The sequence below is a fragment of the Sinocyclocheilus grahami genome, unplaced genomic scaffold (genome assembly GCF_001515645.1).
Source record: "Sinocyclocheilus grahami isolate Dianchi unplaced genomic scaffold, SAMN03320097.WGS_v1.1 scaffold853.1, whole genome shotgun sequence".
Taxonomy (NCBI): domain Eukaryota; kingdom Metazoa; phylum Chordata; class Actinopteri; order Cypriniformes; family Cyprinidae; genus Sinocyclocheilus; species Sinocyclocheilus grahami.
This window is the reverse complement of record NW_015506032.1, coordinates 47,410-64,820: the sequence shown is the minus strand read 5'-3', so window position 1 is coordinate 64,820 and position 17,411 is coordinate 47,410. Positions and strand designations below refer to the sequence as shown.

Below are 17,411 nucleotides of genomic sequence, written 5' to 3'. Positions count from 1 at the left end.
GTAATGTAGATAAAGAAAAAAAATGTTTCTGTTATAGTCAGTCAGTCAGTCAAATTTATTTATAGAGCACATTTAAAAACAACAGCTGTTGGCCAAAGTGCTGTACAAAATTTAAGCATATACCAAAAATACAAAAGTAAACATAGAACACAGTGACAGATATTACACTACAGTTTTGCCACTGTGCTTACTTATAACCATATGCAACAGTAATTAAATACGTTTTAAGAAGAGACTTAAAATCAGCGTATGTTGGTGCAGTTCTTATATAGGGTGGCAACTTGTTCCATAGCTGTGGAGCAGCCACTAAAAAGGCACAATCTCCTTTTGATTTCAAGTGTGTCCTTGGAAGTCAACTGAAGACTAGTTGATCGAAGTTCCCTTTCAGCCGGTCACTCTCGACGTCACGTCGGATGACCGACGAATTGGGATATCACTTTCACTTCGATAGACCAATCTACTTCGAGTGTAAACTAAACGAGCCAATGCACATTGGCATGCAATTATTGCATCCAGCTGCAGCTGATCCCAGCATGAGTATAAAAAGGCAGCAGGTGCAATGCATACCAGCGTTTCGCTCCCGGGTCTGTAGGTACTCGTCTGGCCTGTCCGGCGATGCTTATACGGCCTGTGGAGAAGCTGCCTCCGACTTACACGCTACGGCGTTACTGCAGGTGCACCAGGCCAAGGCACTGAAGGACCTGCACAAGGGTGGTCACGATCCAGAAGTTCTGAAAGAGCTCCGAACCGCCGCAAAGGTCACCGCGAGTTCTCTGGGTCGTGCGATGTTCACACTTGTGGTCCAGGAGCGCCATCTCTGTCTGTGTCTGGTCGATATGTGGGATGCCGACAAAGATCGGTGCCTTAATGCCCCTGTGTCCCAGACCGGCCTCTTCGGCGACGAGGTCGAGAGCTTGATCCAGCAGTTCTCGGCTGCACGGGAGCAGACTGAGGCGGTCCGACCTTCTGCCCAGTGGGCAGCTGCTGCCTTCCCCAGTCTGCCGGCCGCAGCACCCCAGCCTGCTCCTTGCCGAGGGCGGCACCCTGCGTCCACTCCCACGCCGCATCCGCAGCAGCCTCCAGCAAGTGGCGCTGTGGAGCTGGGCGTAGGCAGGCCACCCCACCCATCCTGGACCCGTCAAACCTGGCGGTGAGCGCAAGAGCAAGAGGCCCCAGGACGGGCGACCCAGAGAGAGAGGCAGCTGCTTTTTGGGGGATGGTGAAGGCACCTCTCCCTCCCCCGGAGGAGGGCCGGGTGGAGAATCTGAAAAGTAGTTAGAGGAAGGCACGGAGAGTCGTGGACGGCCCAACACCGGACCTCACTCATCCTCCTCCTTCGCCAGCCGGCAGCAGCAGGCTGTTCGAGAGCGTCAACAAAGGCCCTACTCACGCATCATGCGTTGCACTGCACACTCAGACTCCTCTCCGGTCCGGTCATAAACCGCCCGAGTTGGGTCCCTGCGTTCCACCTCGATGCCCCACTGCGGGTACTGTTGGTCCCGCTTGCACGGTTTCTGGGTGCCTGGCTAGCCAGCCCATCTCGCTGGCTTCTGTGGACCATCAGCCTCGGCTATACGATTCAGTTCCCCTGGCGTCCCCCCAAAGTTCAGCGGCATCCGCTTCACTACGGTGAAGGCAGCCAATGCGCCTGTCTTGCGTGCGGTGATCGCAGTCCTACTGGCAAAGGATGCAATAGAGCCGGTGCCTCCAGCCGATATGAGGATGGGGTTTTACAGCCCTTACTTCATTGTACCTAAGGTGATGGGTTACGGCCAATCTTTATCTGTCTCTATCCTCTTGGGCAGACTGGAGTAGAAAGCTATGTGTGTGCGTCGCTGAAGCTGTGCTCACACAAGACAGGCTGCTTTCACTGAAAGCCACTCTCACATTTGTCTTCTCCCAGTCACCTCGGAGAAAGGAACGGGGAACTCGCGAGGCACTTTGATCTGCCAACGTGTGTTAACGTGAGGATTAGTGCCCCTCATTACATGGAGTGGCTCAATCCCTCTAGGAGGATCATAGAATGCTGTGCTGGGCGGCCCCGCCCCCTTGCTCTCACATTTCTCTTCTCCCAGTCACCTCGGAGAAAGAGACGGTAAAATCGCATGGCTAAGTGTTCAGGCTTGAGTGATTTTTCGCGCTGGCAAGGCCCCACGTGTTTCACTCTGCACACAGCGCTTTGATCTGCCAGTGTGTTTACACTAAGGATTATCGCCTCTCGCAGCTCTTTGATCTGCCAGCGCTGCTTTCACTATGAAAGCGTCAGTCTGTCCCTGCTGCGCTGCGGTTCCTCTTCTTCAATGAAGTTGGCCCTGCCTCCCCTGCTCTCACATTTCTCCCCTCCCAGTTACCTCGGAGAAGAAACAGCGAACTCGCGGGTTTGAGCAATCTAGCTTGAGTGAATTTACGCCGGCACAGCCCCCATGCAGCTCTTTGATCTGCCAGCGTGAGAGTTTGTCTCGCTGCGCTTCGCTCGTGGCTTGCCTTCAATGAAGGAGGCCCCTCCCCTCATCCGCTATGAGCGGATCTGAGAGAATGCGCGCAGCACTTTTGATCTGCCGGTGTGTTTACACATAAGGATCATCAATACCCCTCTTCTAATGAGTGGTTTGATCTTCTTAGGCACATTGAAAGAAAAGGCTGTCACTATGATTATCACTGACAGCTTCAGACTTTGGACACGTCTGGGCCACGCCTGCTCCTGCTTCAAAAGCATTGAGTCTAACGCCCCTGAATGGCCTCTGTCATGCCTCCAAGCACCCTGTTCAGCTCCGGGTGCCGACGGCAATGTGTTTGTGGTAAATACTGTTGTGAACACTGGGCCCGTTCAAATAGTGCCCACACAACCGATTGCTGTTAAAGCAAGAGAAATAAAACACAAACATTTTCAAAAGAGAGAAAATATACTTTTCCTCTTATCACTAGCATCAGGTCCCCACTAGGCCGCCTGTCGCTCGAACCAATCAAACCCCTCGCCACACGGGCCGAGGCCTGGCAGGCCATCCCCGGAGTGTCAGACTGGGTTTTGGGGATAGTAAAACGAGGTTATAGACTTCAACTCGCTCGAAGACCCCCGTGATTCAGCGGCGTGGTTTCCACCTATCTGATTTCAGATACTTGAACCACGGCCTCATGAAACAGTCATTCAGGATGGTTACATTGAAACAGATCCTCTTGTAATTATGCTCAGGGGACTGCTTCTTTTCGCTGGATCTGAAAGATGCTTACTTTCACATCCAGATAGCCCCCCACCACAAGCGATTCTTAAGATTCGTCTTCAAGGGAGTGGCTTATCAATACACGGTCCCTCCCCTTGGACTGTCCCTAGCTCCTCGCACTTTTACAAAGTGCATGGATGTGGCTCTTTCCCCGCTGAGACAGACGGGAATCCGCATTCTCATTACCTCGATGACTGGCTCATTATGGCCCAGTCGGAGGACGAGCTACTATCCCACAGATCCTTACTCCTCAGCCACTTACAGTGCCGGGGACTCAGGGTCAACTTTGCCAAGAGTGCGCTGTCCCCCAGTCAACGGATATCGTTCCTGGGAACAGTTCTCGACTCCGCTCGAATGAGGGCAGTAGTCATGCCAGATCGTGCACTGGCTATTCGGCAGCTCGTGGCCTCATTCGAAATTGGAGCCCTTCGCCCTCTCAAGGCGTTTCAGAAGATGTTGGGCCTCATGGCCTCTGTGTCTCCAGTACGTCAGCTGGGCCTGCTTCGCATGTGGCCCCTTCAGTACTGGCTGAAACCACAAGTTCCGTCCCACGCCTGATGCCATGGACGCATGCGTGTCAAGGTGAGCCGGGCCTGCGTAGCAGCCCTGGCCCCTTGGAAAGACTTTCAGTGGATGGATCGGGGCGTGCCCCTGGGTGTCGTCTGCAGAAGGAAGGTAGTTTCGACAGATGCTTCCAACACGGGTTGGGGAGCTCTGTGCGATGGCGAACCAGCTTTCGGCCATTGGTCGACAGAGGAGAATCGACTTCACATCAACTGCCTGGAAATGTTGGCAGTATGTTTGGGCCTTCGCACATTTCTGCCAGACCTAAGGGGACACCACGTGCTAGTCCGCTCAGACAGCATGAAAGTCGCCAGGGCAGTCTCTACTCAAAGCGCCTCTTCATTCTGGTAGAGCGCCTCCTGGAATGGGCTCAGCTAAACTTGCATTTGCTAAGAGCAGCACATGTGCCAGGCAGGTTGAACCAGGGAGCAGACAGGCTATCCTGGAGCAACGTCCTCTCAGAAGAGTGGATGCTCCACACACATATGGTTCAGAGAATCTGGGAGATCTTCGGCAAGGCAGAAGTCAACCACTTCGCCTCAGAAAACAACTCTCACTGCCCAATTTACTTTTGAAGGACAAGGATGCATTGGCCCACAACTGGCCCAACCTCCTTCTTTACGCTTTTCCCCCCGATCGCCCTGATCCCACAGGTAATCAGGCGAATCAACGAGTAGAAACACAAGGTTCTGCTGGTGGCCCCGCTCTGGAGGACCAAACACTAGTTCGCAGAGTTGTCTCAGCTGCTTATAGCAGCCCCGTGGCCCATTCCCCTGAGACGAGACCTCATCTCTCTGGTGAACAGAATGATATGGCACCCCCAGCCCGAACTGTGGGCTCTGCACCTCTGGCCTCTCGATGGGAGCCTACAGACCTCCCCGAGAGTGTGCTAAACACAATATCTCAGGCTAGGGCACCCTCTACAAGGCGGCTCTATGCCCTTAAATGGTCTGTCTTCTCCGCCTGGTGTATGGCCCGCGGCGCAGAGCCAATTTCCTGTGACATATCTGTGATATTGTCCTTCCTGCAGGAGCTGTTGGATAAGGGTCGCTCCCCTTCCACACTCAAGGTCTATGTAGCAGCCATAGCAGCCTCACACGCTCCTATAGCTGGCCAGTCAGTGGGCAGGAACAACCTAGTTGTTAGCTTTTTTGAAAGGGTCTAGGAGGCTCAACCCGCCTCGCCCTGTCACTGTCCCTACATGGGACCTGCCCACGGTGTTGAGGGTTCTTAAGAGCCCTCCTTTTGAGTCCGTTGACCTTTGTCCCCTGACGTTGAAAACCGCTCTGCTACTGGCAATAGCATCAGTAAAGCATATGGGTGATCTGCAGGCGCTCTCGGTGAGCCCTGCCTGCCTCGAATTCGGGCCCAACGACTCCAAGGTTGTCCTGAAGCCGCTAAACTTGCATTTGCTAAGAGCAGCACATGTGCCAGGCAGGTTGAACCAGGGAGCAGACAGGCTATCCTGGAGCAACGTCCTCTCAGAAGAGTGGATGCTCCACACACATATGGTTCAGAGAATCTGGGAGATCTTCGGCAAGGCAGAAGTCAACCACTTCGCCTCAGAAAACAACTCTCACTGCCCAATTTACTTTTGAAGGACAAGGATGCATTGGCCCACAACTGGCCCAACCTCCTTCTTTACGCTTTTCCCCCCGATCGCCCTGATCCCACAGGTAATCAGGCGAATCAACGAGTAGAAACACAAGGTTCTGCTGGTGGCCCCGCTCTGGAGGACCAAACACTAGTTCGCAGAGTTGTCTCAGCTGCTTATAGCAGCCCCGTGGCCCATTCCCCTGAGACGAGACCTCATCTCTCTGGTGAACAGAATGATATGGCACCCCCAGCCCGAACTGTGGGCTCTGCACCTCTGGCCTCTCGATGGGAGCCTACAGACCTCCCCGAGAGTGTGCTAAACACAATATCTCAGGCTAGGGCACCCTCTACAAGGCGGCTCTATGCCCTTAAATGGTCTGTCTTCTCCGCCTGGTGTATGGCCCGCGGCGCAGAGCCAATTTCCTGTGACATATCTGTGATATTGTCCTTCCTGCAGGAGCTGTTGGATAAGGGTCGCTCCCCTTCCACACTCAAGGTCTATGTAGCAGCCATAGCAGCCTCACACGCTCCTATAGCTGGCCAGTCAGTGGGCAGGAACAACCTAGTTGTTAGCTTTTTTGAAAGGGTCTAGGAGGCTCAACCCGCCTCGCCCTGTCACTGTCCCTACATGGGACCTGCCCACGGTGTTGAGGGTTCTTAAGAGCCCTCCTTTTGAGTCCGTTGACCTTTGTCCCCTGACGTTGAAAACCGCTCTGCTACTGGCAATAGCATCAGTAAAGCATATGGGTGATCTGCAGGCGCTCTCGGTGAGCCCTGCCTGCCTCGAATTCGGGCCCAACGACTCCAAGGTTGTCCTGAAGCCGAGGCATGGTTATGTACCTAAAGTGTTCTCGACTCCGTTCAGAGCTCAGGTGATAGCTCTTTCGGCGCTTCCACTATCAGAGCAGGACCAAGAGCTAAATCTACTCTGCCCCATCAGGGCATTGAAAATATACATTGAGCGTTCCGCCCGGTTCAGGCTGTTGGGTCAGCTTTTTGTATGCTTCAGGTGACCACACCAGAGGATCTCCGGTCACGAATCAGAGACTTTACAAATGGATAATTGACGCTATCAAGCTAGCATACTCTTCTTTGGACCTTCGATGGCCCATGGGAGTAAGAGCCTTCTCTACAAGAGGCATTGCCTCTTCCTGGGCTTGGTCTAGCGGGGTTCCATTGTAGAGATTTGTGCGGCGGCCGACTGGGCCTCGCCGTACACATTTACCAGGTTTTATAATCTGGACGGCCCAGCTTTACAAGCTCAAGTCATTTCTGCTTAATGGACTTACTCTAGCAAAACCAGTGCTAAATTAGGCATTTGCCTTCTCTGTACGCTCTTGGCCACAGGGTTCCGAGGCTGTACTATTTTCTTGGAACGATTACTTGGCGCCGGGCCGACCTCTGTGAGTTTGGCCCTATCGCTTCCTGTGGGGCTTCCCTACAATTACTTGGTCCCTCTGGGCCCTTGGTGCTCAAGGCAAGTTCAAGCATTGGTCGTTCTTCTAACATAACATGGCAGGATTGTACTGGTTCCCCAAAGCGTCTTAAGCAAGACGTAGCACGAGTGAAGTATCGATAGGGAATGTACTTGGTTACTAATGTAACCTCGGTTCCCTGAGATACGGGAATGAGAGTTTTTACTCTCGAAGCCGTGGAGCCCATTGACTGCCATTATAAGACTGATAGACTGCAACGGTCTGAGTTAAAAATCTTGGTTTGTGTTCTACTGAAGAAACAAAGTAATCTACATCTTGGATGCCCTGGGGGTACGCAGATAAACCTAAAATTTTCATTTTTTGGGTGAACTATCCCTTTAACTATCTGAACTGTGAGGATACACAATGCAGTTTTGAAAAATGTCTGTGTTTTTAGATACAGCTGAAAATAAATAGTAAAATAAATAAATGCTAAAGTAAATAAATAAATAAAAATTGTGACCAAAATATATCTTATATACCAAAATCTATTTCAAAATGTATTTCAGGGGCAATAACATACATTTTTAATATTACAGTAGCTGACATTTAGGCTAAATGCAAATGTGGATGGAATAACCAAGAGATCAAAACTACATTAATAATAATTATTCTTTACTAATATAGTTTTTAATTATTATTATTATTATTATATGTTCATGCGTGTTATGGACAACAAATAAAGTTTATTTGCAGTAAAATGCAACCTTTCTTCCAATAGGTACCAATCTCTCCCACGTCTGGTTCACTGTCCAGCTCAATCATGGACCATAATGCCACCAATTCAACTGAGGTATCTTGTAGCTTGTCTGAAATGCCAGCTCGTCCATTCTTCTTATGTTTATACACAGTGATTTTTCTGGCAAGCCTGGTGCTCAACAGCATTACAATATATGTGTACTTTTGTAAAGCTATAAATCAGTCCAGCATCACGATCTATATGAAGAATCTGGCTATAGCCGACTTGTTTGTGTGCCTGTGTTTGATATTACGCATTGCTAAATATTCTAGCACTTCAATGGTAATTCAGCGTATCTACTGTAACTTTGGAGCTCCCACTTCCTACCTTAACATGTACTCCAGTATTCTCTTCATGGGCTACATCGCTGCAAACAGGTATGGATGCTCATAAAGGAGGGTCACTCTCAGGAAAAAGTGTTTTTTGAACCTCCCCCCAAAAAAGTAATTTTCCACTATAATTTACTACACGATCTGCATTTTGATTGCTTTAAATAAAATAATTTTTGTTATAAGACAAAATAAAAACAACTTTGTGCATCAAAATCTTTACCTTTTCTGGAAAAAAATTAACTTGATTTTCAACAGATTTGTGACAGCTTAATGTCAGTTCAAGTCACCTTTATTTACAGTATATAGCGCTTTTAACAATACAGATTGTGTCAAAGCAACTGTACAGCATGAATTAGGAAAACAGTGGGTCAATAATGCAAAGTGACCATAGTAAACATTCAATTTTCAGTTAAAGGCAGTTCATCATTGAATTCAGTGATGTCATCATCCAGCTCAGTTCAGTTTAAATTGTATCTACGCAATCAAGTCGACAGTATCGCTGGAAATTAAGTGTCGCCAACTAAGCAAGCCAGAGGTGAGCCAAAACTCCATCAGTGACAGAATGGAGAAAAAACATTGGGAGAAACCAGGCTCAGTCGGGGGACCTATTCTCCTCTAGTCAGACGAAACCAGCAGTTCAGTTCCAGGCTGCAGCAAAGTCACATTGTGCAGAGGACTCAACTGGTTCCTGTGGTCTTGTCCTGGTGGCTGTCTAGGAGACAAGGTCTTCACTGGGGATCTGTCTCTGGAGCTCATCTAGTTGTCCTGATCTCCGTTGACATTTAGGGCTGTAGAGGTCCTCTCTTGGTGCTGATCCACCATCTGGTCTGAATACGTACTGGATCCGGGTGACTGCAGTGACCATCTGATCTGGAAACAGACTGGATCTGGTGGCTACGGTGACCTCGGAATAAGAGAGAACGACTAATATTAGCATAGAAGCCATTCTTCTAACAATGTAGCAAGTACATCGGGTGTTCCCGTTTCCGGCTGTCCTAATTAATGCAGCCTAAAAATCCTTTAACGGATATGAATATTAGAAGTGTGTTATGTGTAAGCCAGGTTAAAGAGATGGGTCTTTAATCTAGATTTAAACTGACAGAGGTCAGTTTAAATGTAAAATTGTTGACAAGCTAAACATGTCAGTCTCTGAGTGACATGTAATTATTTATGCCATGAAATAACCTAAATAAACTTCATTCTATAAAAAAGTATAATGAACTAAGCAAAAAGCATTGCAAATATCTCCAGTATGTTTTATAAAACCAAAAAATCGAACGTAATTCCATCAAAAATGTAGGCTGGCTGTCTATCGGTTAGAATATTACAATTAAAAACATTAATATAACACACTCATGAGCATTAGTCACTTCACTGAATACTTGCCAGCTAAAAAGAAAAAAAATTATCTTACGATCCATCTATTTTCAAATCCAGATCATTTAAATATTACAACATCAATGTCTGTCAAAAAAATAACGTGCATAATATACCATTACCTGTAAAAACCGGATATGTCATCGCCAGTGTTGGGGGTAAAGCCTCATAAATAATGTGAGTAACATAATTAGATTACTTTTTCCCCAGTAACTAGTAAAGTAACGTATTACTTTTTAATTTACAAGAAAATATCTGAGTTTTTCAAATACGTAAGGTCACTTACTTTGTTTTCAAATTTATTGAATAAAAGCTTGAAATTATCAGTAGCAAGTCATGGCATTGTTTCCTGAGGGTGGCCCTAGCTGTATATTATATATTTCTCTGTATTGTGTGAATCACTGCTCTTTTGTTTCAGGTACATGAAGATCGCACGACCACTGGAGACCCACATGCTGCAAACAGTCCGTTCGACCCGCTACATCTGCATCGTGACCTGGGCCATCCTGTTGTGCCCTAATTGTGCCTACATTGCTGCATTTGTCAGCACTGATAAACAACCCTCTGCACACAGTGGTTTCGACTGTGACAGCTTTCATAACAACTTACTCAAACAGATCTACTTGGCCTTGCAGATCACTTCCTTTTCCATGTTTTTGTTTGTGCTGGTATCCCTGATTGTGTTTTACTGGCTGAATGTACAGAAGCTTCGTCAAGCACAGCGCACGATGCCGGATAAGCCTGGTAACGCTAAGCTCAGGAAGTCAAAGCGTAACATGCGAGTTCTGATGGTGGTTTTCTGTGTGTGTTTTGTGCCGTATCATCTGGTGAGACTGCCATACGTGCTCATCAAACCCCTGCTGCACGACTGCACAGCAGAGCAGGTTTTCTATATCCTGAAGGAGCTGACCGTCCTGCTCGCAGTACTAAATGCCTGTTTGGATCCACTTATTTACTTTGTCTTTTGCAAGACCTTCAGAGCACAGCTTAACCTTCAAAGATTTTGCCAAGCAGAATGAGATATAGAGCTCTGGGTTAAACGTAAATATTAAGTTGAATTAAAGGGATAGTTCACCCCAGAATTAAGATTCTGACATCATTTGCTCACCCTCATGTTGTTCCAAACCTGTATGTGTTTCTTTCTCCTGTCGAACACAAAAGAAGCTGTTTTGAAGAATGTGTGTGTAACCAAACAGTTGATGGTTTAAGTAACAGTTGACATTACTTTAAATTATAGTGTTTACAGCACCCAGTAGCTAATTTACATAAGAGTATGGCACTTTAAGTTAAAATCAGTTGTTATTGTACATCTTGTGAGCCTTCTTGCTGAATAAAAGTGTTAATTGGTAAATTAACATACTATAAAAAAGTAAAAAAGAAAAAGCAATTATTCCATCCATACGTAATCAATCAGGTGAAATAGTTCAGAACCCCCAAGAAATTAATAAAGTATTTCATACTTTCTACCAACAATTATATTCTTCGGAACATAACCCAGATAGAACAGAAATAGATAATTTCTTAAAAGAACAACCAACAATATCAAAAGGACAGGCAGATGCTCTAGACACTCCACTTACTCTTGATGAACTCTATAAAGCATTACATAAAATGCCAAATAACAAATCACCCAGGCTTGATGGACTTCCAGCTGAATTCTATAAACACTTCTGGCAAATTCTGTCTCCATTATTTCACAGAGTAGTCACTGAAATAAAAACTAAATCCACAATGCCGACACATATGAATACAGCCGTCATGACACTTCTACTAAAACCAAACAAAGACCCAATCTACCCCACCAGCTACCGCCCTCTCTCATTAATAAATACAGATTTAAAAATGATCACCAAAGCATTAGCTACTAGAATAGAAACAGTTATCCCAATGTTAATCCACCATGATCAAACAGGATTTATTAAACACAGAAGTGCTTCAGATAACACCCGTAGATTTTTTAATTTAATTAATCTTGCCCAACAAAAACAAACCAAAACTGTTATTGTTTCACTAGATGCTGAAAAGGGCATTTGATAAAGTGATGAAGTCATTTTTATTCAACACTCTACGCAGATTTGGTTTTGGAGAGTCGTTCATCCATTGGAGACAAATATTATACACTTCACCTAGGGCCACTGTAATCACAAATGTGGTCACATCACAAAGCTTCACATTTCACTGGGGGACCAGACAAGGATGCCCACTTTCACCGTCATTATTTGCCATTTTATTGAACGTCTTGCAATAGCAATACGACAAAACAATAAAATTCAAGGAATACAAGATATTAGCACACAACATAAAATCTGTCTTTATGCAGATGACTTACTATTATGCTTACAGGATCCTCATAACTCACTACAAGAAACTTAAAATTATCAATATTTTCTCCAAAATTTCAGACTACACAATAAACTGGAATAAATCAACTATACTACCACTCTCTGAAGATGCTTGGGATCCTACAGCTCATAACATTTCTCTCCCACTTTTCACTGGTAACATCACATATCTGGGTATCAATATTCCCCCCAAACTGTCAGAATAGTTTAACCTCAATTACACTCCCCTTTTAAAAAAGATTGGAGATGATCTCAAACGCTGGACAAACCTTCCACTATCACTTATGGGTCGCATTGCTACAGTTAAAATGAAAACGTTACCACAAATTAATGATTTGTTCTCAATGCTTCCAATAACACCCACAGATAAATGGTTTAAATCAATTGATTCATTAACTTCCCACTTCTACTGGAAAAACAAAACACCAAAAATATCATTGACAAAACTACAAATGACAAAATTACAAGGTGGTCTAGAAGCCCCAAACTTCCAATTTTACTTTTTAGCAACTCAATTACAATATTTAGTTAAATGGATTCACAAAAACAACTATAGTAACTCATGGATAGAACTGGAACAAAGTCGATGTAAAAACACCTCAGTCGCAGATCTTGCCAACTTCAATCAAGAAAATGAATTACTTCAAGAACACTACAATTATATGACAACTCTGACAGCTTGGTGGAAAGTGAATAAAAAGAATAATTCATCACTATCACCATGTCGATACACCCCAATCTGGCTCAACCCAGATATCAATATTAATAAGAGAATTTTGGGGAAGGGCGGAGGACAACACATATAAGAAAGCACTAATAAGAAAATGCTTAAGAAAATTTTATACTTATATGTGTAATACGTTTTTTTAATTTATTAATTTATTATAATTTTATTTTATTATTATATATATTTTTTTCTTCCTGCCTCTGGTTCCCAGTGACATCCCGGTCCATATTTGGTATGGTGGAGTTGAAATATGGGTGGGAGGAGATGATGTGGGGCATGGGGCTAGTGTCTCCCCGCCGTCTCTCTGAGCTCTTCCTTCCAGGATCTCTCACCTTAGCTGGTTCTGACATGCATGCCTCGCTTTTTTAATGCATCACATATTAGCTAAAATACATGCACACCTAGTAAAATTCTTGGCATGTGTGTATGTATGTGTATGTATGTGTGCGTATATGTGTGTACATATACATATATATTCTATTTAAAAAAAAAGAAAAAGGGAGACACATTCAAAGGGTAAGTGGGACGTGTGGGTGGGCCGGGTCCCTGGCCTGGGCTGCACTACACGTCTCACCATTTTAATGCATCACAAATTAGCTGAGACATATACACATCTATACATTAAAAAACATATGTAAATAAATAAATAACAGACATCTGAGACAACGCGGTTTATTGAAACACAACTGGGACTCTATTGACTCTAATGAGCAATGAAAGAGCAATCACATTGTCCTATGGGTTATGTTGGAGCACAGGAGGAGGACACTGTTTGTGTACAGACGTGAGTGGTAGGAAACTCCTGCAGTGCTGAGAAAGTGTTCACCCACGAGACAAACCCACCCAGCCACTCATGTCTGGGTTTAGTTCCTGTCTCAAAGTCAACGCCCCCTTCCTCTGAAATATCATGTGAGGCTCATCTAAACACGGTTCTTCTTATTCTCTGGCATGATACAAACTGACTCAACTCTTCAAGTAAGTTTCTTTTTATCATGGAAAAACGTTGTAATTAATTGCGTTATCATTTTTTTTCTCTAATATCAGGATATGAGATAAGTTACTTTGAGGGATTTACAATTTTGAAATTGAATACAAATAGCACCACAGTATGGCCAAAGACATTCAATTGGTCATTTTGGTTCAAATCTGAAATACAGGCAGCAAATACAAAAAGAAATGCAGGAGTTTACATGGAAATAACAAAATATGAAAACACAAAAAGACATTAGACAGAATGTTAGAGACTGTATTGTATTGAGTGTGCACCTGTAGTGTACTTACAATTTTTAAAGTATACACTACTTGTGCATAATATTACTAAAATAATACTTATTGCACTTTGTAATACCAAGTTTTATTTTTAAAGTACATTTTAAATCATTTTTCTAACAAACTTTTGTCATGCTTTAAAGAAGTACACTTACTTTGATTTGTTGACTACTATGCTTAAATACATGTAAACTACTTAATTATCATTTTAACTGTAGTATGTTATTATATTACATTTACCCCCAGTTTCACAGACAAGGCTTAAGCCTAGTCCCAGACTAAAATGTAAGTCTGAGCTGTTTCAACTGAAAGAAACTTGCACTGATTGATCTTAAAATATATCAATGCCTTTGTTGTGTCTCAAGAGGGACACCGGTAATGTTTTTTTGTAAGGCACATTTATAAAAAATTACTTAAATTTCCTAATTGAACTATGGCCTAATCCTGGCTTAGTCTAAGCCCTGTCTGTGAAACCAGGCCTTAAAGTGAATTTATTTTAAATGTACTAACTGCAACTTCAACATTGCAAATGTGTAATTAAAATAATATATAAATACAAGACATATGCTTTCATTTCTATGAAACATGTATTTTAGTTTACCATAAATGCTTGTCAGTACACTTGGTAGTACACTTAACCATATTGTAGACAACAGAAGTAATTATGAAATTACATATAAAGATGCAATTAAGTGCTGCTTAAGTAGGGGAAAAAAACACTAACAGTTCAGCTAATTGCATTGAATATACATTTAAACAATAATATGTTTACATGTAATGGCAATTAACATGTAATACCGAGTCTGAATTCATTACATTCAATTTACACCTAAGTATATTCTTTTAAAGTATATTATTTCCATAATACTCTTTTTAAAGTATGCTAAAGGTTGGTATTTTTCTGGGATAGACAAAGTACAAAAAAAATGTAATCAGAGTTTTGTCAGAGAATCTGAAGAAGAAATAAAAGCACAAAAGGAAAAGGACTATACAAAGATTATTCATAAAAGTGGCACAAGTGGCACTTTTCATTTCTGAACATAAGCAAAAGCGCATTGCAGAAGTTCAAACATTGAATCATGTCACAATATTTCCTGATATCATCAGAGCTAAAGAATTTTTTTTATTTTCCATTTTAGATATGGACTACATCAATGCTACACAGACTGAATGGAGAAACTGTACGAATGTCAGCAGCGTGTTCACACAACAGGTTCTGCCTATACTCTACACCATCATCTGCGTGTGTGCCTTCATTCTCAACGGACTCGCCGCTTGGATCTTCTTCAGGGTTCCCAGCTCCACATCCTTAGTAGTTTACCTAAAAAACATGGTGGTGGCAGATGTTCTGATGTTGTTTACCTACCCGTGGCGTGTGGTGGACTACCTCGGTTACGGAGGCTTGCAGTTGAAACTGATAGTTTGCCGCTACACTGCTGTGCTTTTCTACCTCAGCATGTACACGGGAATAACCTTCATGAGCCTCATCAGCTTGGAACGTTACTTTAAAATCGTCCGCAGCACCTCTGGAATGTCTTCCTTTCTGCAGCGCATTTCGGTAGCGAAGGCTCTCGCACTGCTAACTTGGGGTGTCATGATGTTCTTCATGCTGCCAAACTCCATTTTATCCAACCAGCCCATGCCTAAGGATTTCTCCTGCATGGTCCTCAAGAGCTACCTGGGTCAGCGCTGGCACGAAATTTCAGCCCACTTCAATGTTGGAATCTTCTGGGTGGTGTTCCTGCTGATGGTGTTTTGCTACACTTCCATCGCCTGTCATGTGTACCGCTCTTACAAACGCGTGCAACAGGACAGCAGCAAGGTGGGGCGGCGGTCAAATCGAAGCATCTTTAGCTTGTTGGCTGTGTTCGTCTTCTGCTTTGTTCCCTACCACATTTGTCGTGTGCCCTACACACTAAGCCAAAGGCCCAAGGCTGGTTTTAGCTCCCACAACTGCTTCATTCTCTTCCAGGTCAAAGAAGCTACGCTCTTCTTGACTGCCCTTAATGTGTGTCTGGATCCTGTCATCTACTTTTTCATGTGCAGGACATTCAGAGAGTTGCTTTTGCAGAAGATGCCATCTGTAAACCGCGAAAACAGGAGGCCTTCAACGGGCATTGGGCTGAGTATTAGCAATCTGTAAGATCAAAATGCAATGGAAGAACTCACAACATCGTGGTGTTTTCCCCAAAAAAAAACCAGTCAACCACAGCTGTCAATACCATTTACTGAAGAAAAGTCAACCCTTAACTGGAACTTTCACCTATAAATAGAAATTCTGACATACTTTTCTCACCCTCATCTAATTAAATCTTTTACTTTGCATGTAAATGTTGCAAAAGGTTTTTCTTTTTTTTGCAGCAATGCCATTGAAGAACCATTTTCGGTTCCCTGATGAACCTTTCAGTGAACAGTTCTAAAAGTAACCGTTTTTTTAATTATTGTAAAGAACATTTAAAAAACCTTTTCCACTATAAAGAACTTTTTGTGTAATATACACATTCCGAGGATGTTAAAGGTTCTTCATAGAACCATATATTTTTTTGTGTACTTCCTTCTATGGAATATAAATGGAGACACTTTGAAGACTACCCAATACATTATTTCTGTACATTAAAAAGGAACGAGAACTGATGGTGTCAAGCTCCGAAATGTAAATTTAGTCCATATGTCTTCTGAAGTCACACAGTAGCATTTTGTGAGGAACAGACTTTAATTCACAGAAAATCTTTCTGCATGCAGTTCTAAATATCAAATTGGGCCTCATTACAGGATGACGGCATCATTATAGGAGGTTTGACATGTTTATATTTTGTCATGAGATCAGTGCTGTTGGTTGTCCATAAAATTTTTTGTAATTTATTTCAGAGGCGAGGGGAAGATTTTGGTGAATAGCACCTTATATTATATGGAAAAGAGCTTCCAAAATAAATCTTAAAAAATTCTCCTCAGAACAATAGAACATTGCACAGGTTTGGAACAATATGACATTTTGGTTGATCTGTTCCTTTAAAATTGCACTTAACTCAATCCTACACATTTCACACTTCTGTTATTTACACTCAGCAGCATTTTTTCCCACCACAACGCTGGATGCCTATTGGCTCTGGAGAGACAGGATGTGTTTAGACTTCACACTTGGTTGATGCAGAAACCATTTCCATTGGTTTTACTCTAAGAGACGCTATACAGGCCACAATTCATTCTAGTGCTCTCACACACTCACATTCTCCTTTCACATTCATATATTTTTAGTCTCTCACACACATTCTCCTTTCACATACATATGTTTCTACTTTTTATATACAGTGGGTACGGAAAGTATTCAGACCCCCTTACATTTTTCACTCTTTGTTATATTGCAGCCATTTGCTAAAATCATTTAAGTTAAATTTTTTCCTCATTAATGTACACACAGCACCCCATATTGACAGAAAAACAAAGAATTGTTGACATTTTTGCAGATTTATTAAAAAAGAAAAACTGAAATATCACATGGTCCTAAGTATTCAGACCCTTTGCTGTGACAATCATATATTTAACTCAGGTGCTGTCCATTTCTTCTGATCATCCTTGAGATGGTTCTACACCTTCATTTGAGTCCAGCTGTGTTTGATTATACTGATTGGACTTGATTAGGAAAGCCACACACCTGTCTATATAAGACCCTTAATCTATAATGATTTTAGCAAATGGCTGCAATATAACAAAGAGTGAAAAATTTAAGGGGGTCTGAATACTTTCCGTACCCACTGTATATATATATATATAT

At 43.4% G+C, this 17,411-nt stretch overlaps 2 protein-coding genes across 2 annotated transcripts; both read left to right on the top strand.

Annotated features, from left to right (window-relative positions):
- The first annotated feature begins 7,781 nt into the window (after positions 1-7,781).
- LOC107563004 (G-protein coupled receptor 87-like) lies at positions 7,782-10,361 on the top strand. The gene is made up of 2 exons (XM_016247774.1): positions 7,782-7,969; positions 9,720-10,361. Exons 1-2 carry the CDS (start codon positions 7,794-7,796, stop codon positions 10,318-10,320), a joined length of 777 nt encoding a protein of 258 aa, XP_016103260.1. The 5' UTR covers positions 7,782-7,793; the 3' UTR covers positions 10,321-10,361.
- A 4,419-nt stretch (positions 10,362-14,780) lies between these two features.
- LOC107563010 (P2Y purinoceptor 14-like) lies at positions 14,781-15,782 on the top strand. Its single transcript, XM_016247781.1, has one exon. It carries the CDS (start codon positions 14,781-14,783, stop codon positions 15,780-15,782), a length of 1,002 nt encoding a protein of 333 aa, XP_016103267.1.
- Positions 15,783-17,411: the final 1,629 nt, after the last annotated feature.

Bases quoted from the DNA above. Each gene is read 5' to 3' on its own strand.
- LOC107563004 (XM_016247774.1), top strand. From the start codon at position 7,794: ATGAAGAATCTGGCTATAGCCGACTTGTTTGTGTGCCTGTGTTTGATA. The intron at 7,970-9,719 runs GTATGGATGCTC...CTTTTGTTTCAG, and splicing joins GGCTACATCGCTGCAAACAG to GTACATGAAGATCGCACGAC.
- LOC107563010 (XM_016247781.1), top strand. From the start codon at position 14,781: ATGGACTACATCAATGCTACACAGACTGAATGGAGAAACTGTACGAAT.